Here is a 1,307-nt window from a genome sequence, read left to right as displayed (position 1 = left end):
AGAGAAAGCATTTCTTATTTTTATTTTTTTGTTTGTTTTCCTGCAGACCGGAGAGAAATCTGGGCAGGTTGAGAAGTCCAAGAAGAACGCCAGGCAGAGACAAAACGACTTTAAAGTACCAGAGAAACATCAAACATAATCTAAAACCACTGAGATTCAGGTTTGTTGATTATTTTCCGTCTCTTACAGAAAATGATCGAGGAGCTGACCAACAGGCTGGTGAAGCTGATCCGGGGGGCTCTGCTGCCGACCACCCTGCCTCGAGCCGAGCTGGGCGTTTACGGGGGCTGGGAGGACAAAARGGAGCTGACGGGAGCCTGGCTGACGCAGATCATACACACCGTCAGGTCCGACCGCGGTGGAGGCTGACCACACGCCTGCTTTAGTTTCTCATTAACAGCGTGTTTTTATTTACTCAGGGGCTGTCACGAAGCTCTGTCAGCTCTGGAGATCCCCAACGATCTGCTACAGGTCATCCAGGACCTGCTGCTGGAGCTGAGAGTCCACTGCCTCATGATGACCCTGCTGCTCACCACCGAAGGTGAGCTCTGCTCCCCCTCTACATTCGTTTATATTTAAACAACTGGGCTCAGATTTATAAAGGACTGCATGGAAACCATACTAAAAGTGAACGTACGGCCAAAAGGAGAAAATGGCGTACGCCAAAAAAGTACTCRGATTTATAAAACCGCGCGTAAGGAGGAAGGAGATGGAGTTGCTTGAACTTTTAAGATTTAAGTTTTTATTTCAAAGGTCCTCATGGCTCACAGCAGAAGCATAAAWAACACTGTTAAGAAAGCTAAAGTTCATCTAAAATCTAAGTCTGATTATGAAGTGAAATTAAATACTGTATCTGACAGTGATCATTACACAGTGTGGCTCTAATTCTTCACTTKACCATCWGTAGCTGTGTTTCCATTSYKCATGAKAATGCGCAAATTAGAATTTCGAAAATAAATTTGCTCAATGGAAACACGTCAATTTCAAAAAGAATTATGTTATTCGACAAAATGTTTTTGCGCTAGGATGAGGTGGCTTTTCGGCCGTATCGAAATTGGTGTTTTTTGCAAAACTGCAATGGAAACATTTTTTCACATCACGGGAGTCACGTGATCAACAACCGTCTGTTTCTACTGGTGAAAAAGACGAAGAAGATAACAGGAAGTAGAAGTAGTAGTAATATCACAGAAGTAGTATAAAGTAGTAAACTCACCGACTACAATTTCCCAAAAACACAGCAAGCTCCCAAGTAGGGACTTGTCTCTGGAAAGCCTCGATAAAAGACGCCGACGTCTCCTCTGACGATG

At 43.8% G+C, this 1,307-nt stretch overlaps 1 protein-coding gene across 1 annotated transcript in view; it reads left to right on the top strand.

Moving 5' to 3' along the window:
- The window catches only part of exoc2 (exocyst complex component 2), a gene marked incomplete at its 5' end in the record, with an annotated part of 60,777 nt that overhangs the window by 41,505 nt on the left and 17,965 nt on the right, over window positions 1-1,307 (top strand). Inside the window, 3 exon segments of the mRNA XM_014024685.1 lie at window positions 47-115; window positions 190-347; window positions 420-541. Of these exon segments, the coding sequence (XP_013880139.1) occupies window positions 47-115; window positions 190-347; window positions 420-541 (349 nt within the window).

The sequence above is a fragment of the Austrofundulus limnaeus genome, unplaced genomic scaffold (genome assembly GCF_001266775.1).
Source record: "Austrofundulus limnaeus strain Quisiro unplaced genomic scaffold, Austrofundulus_limnaeus-1.0 Scaffold436, whole genome shotgun sequence".
Taxonomy (NCBI): domain Eukaryota; kingdom Metazoa; phylum Chordata; class Actinopteri; order Cyprinodontiformes; family Rivulidae; genus Austrofundulus; species Austrofundulus limnaeus.
Note: the sequence above shows the minus strand (reverse complement) of the source record. Positions and strands in the feature narration are given on the sequence as shown.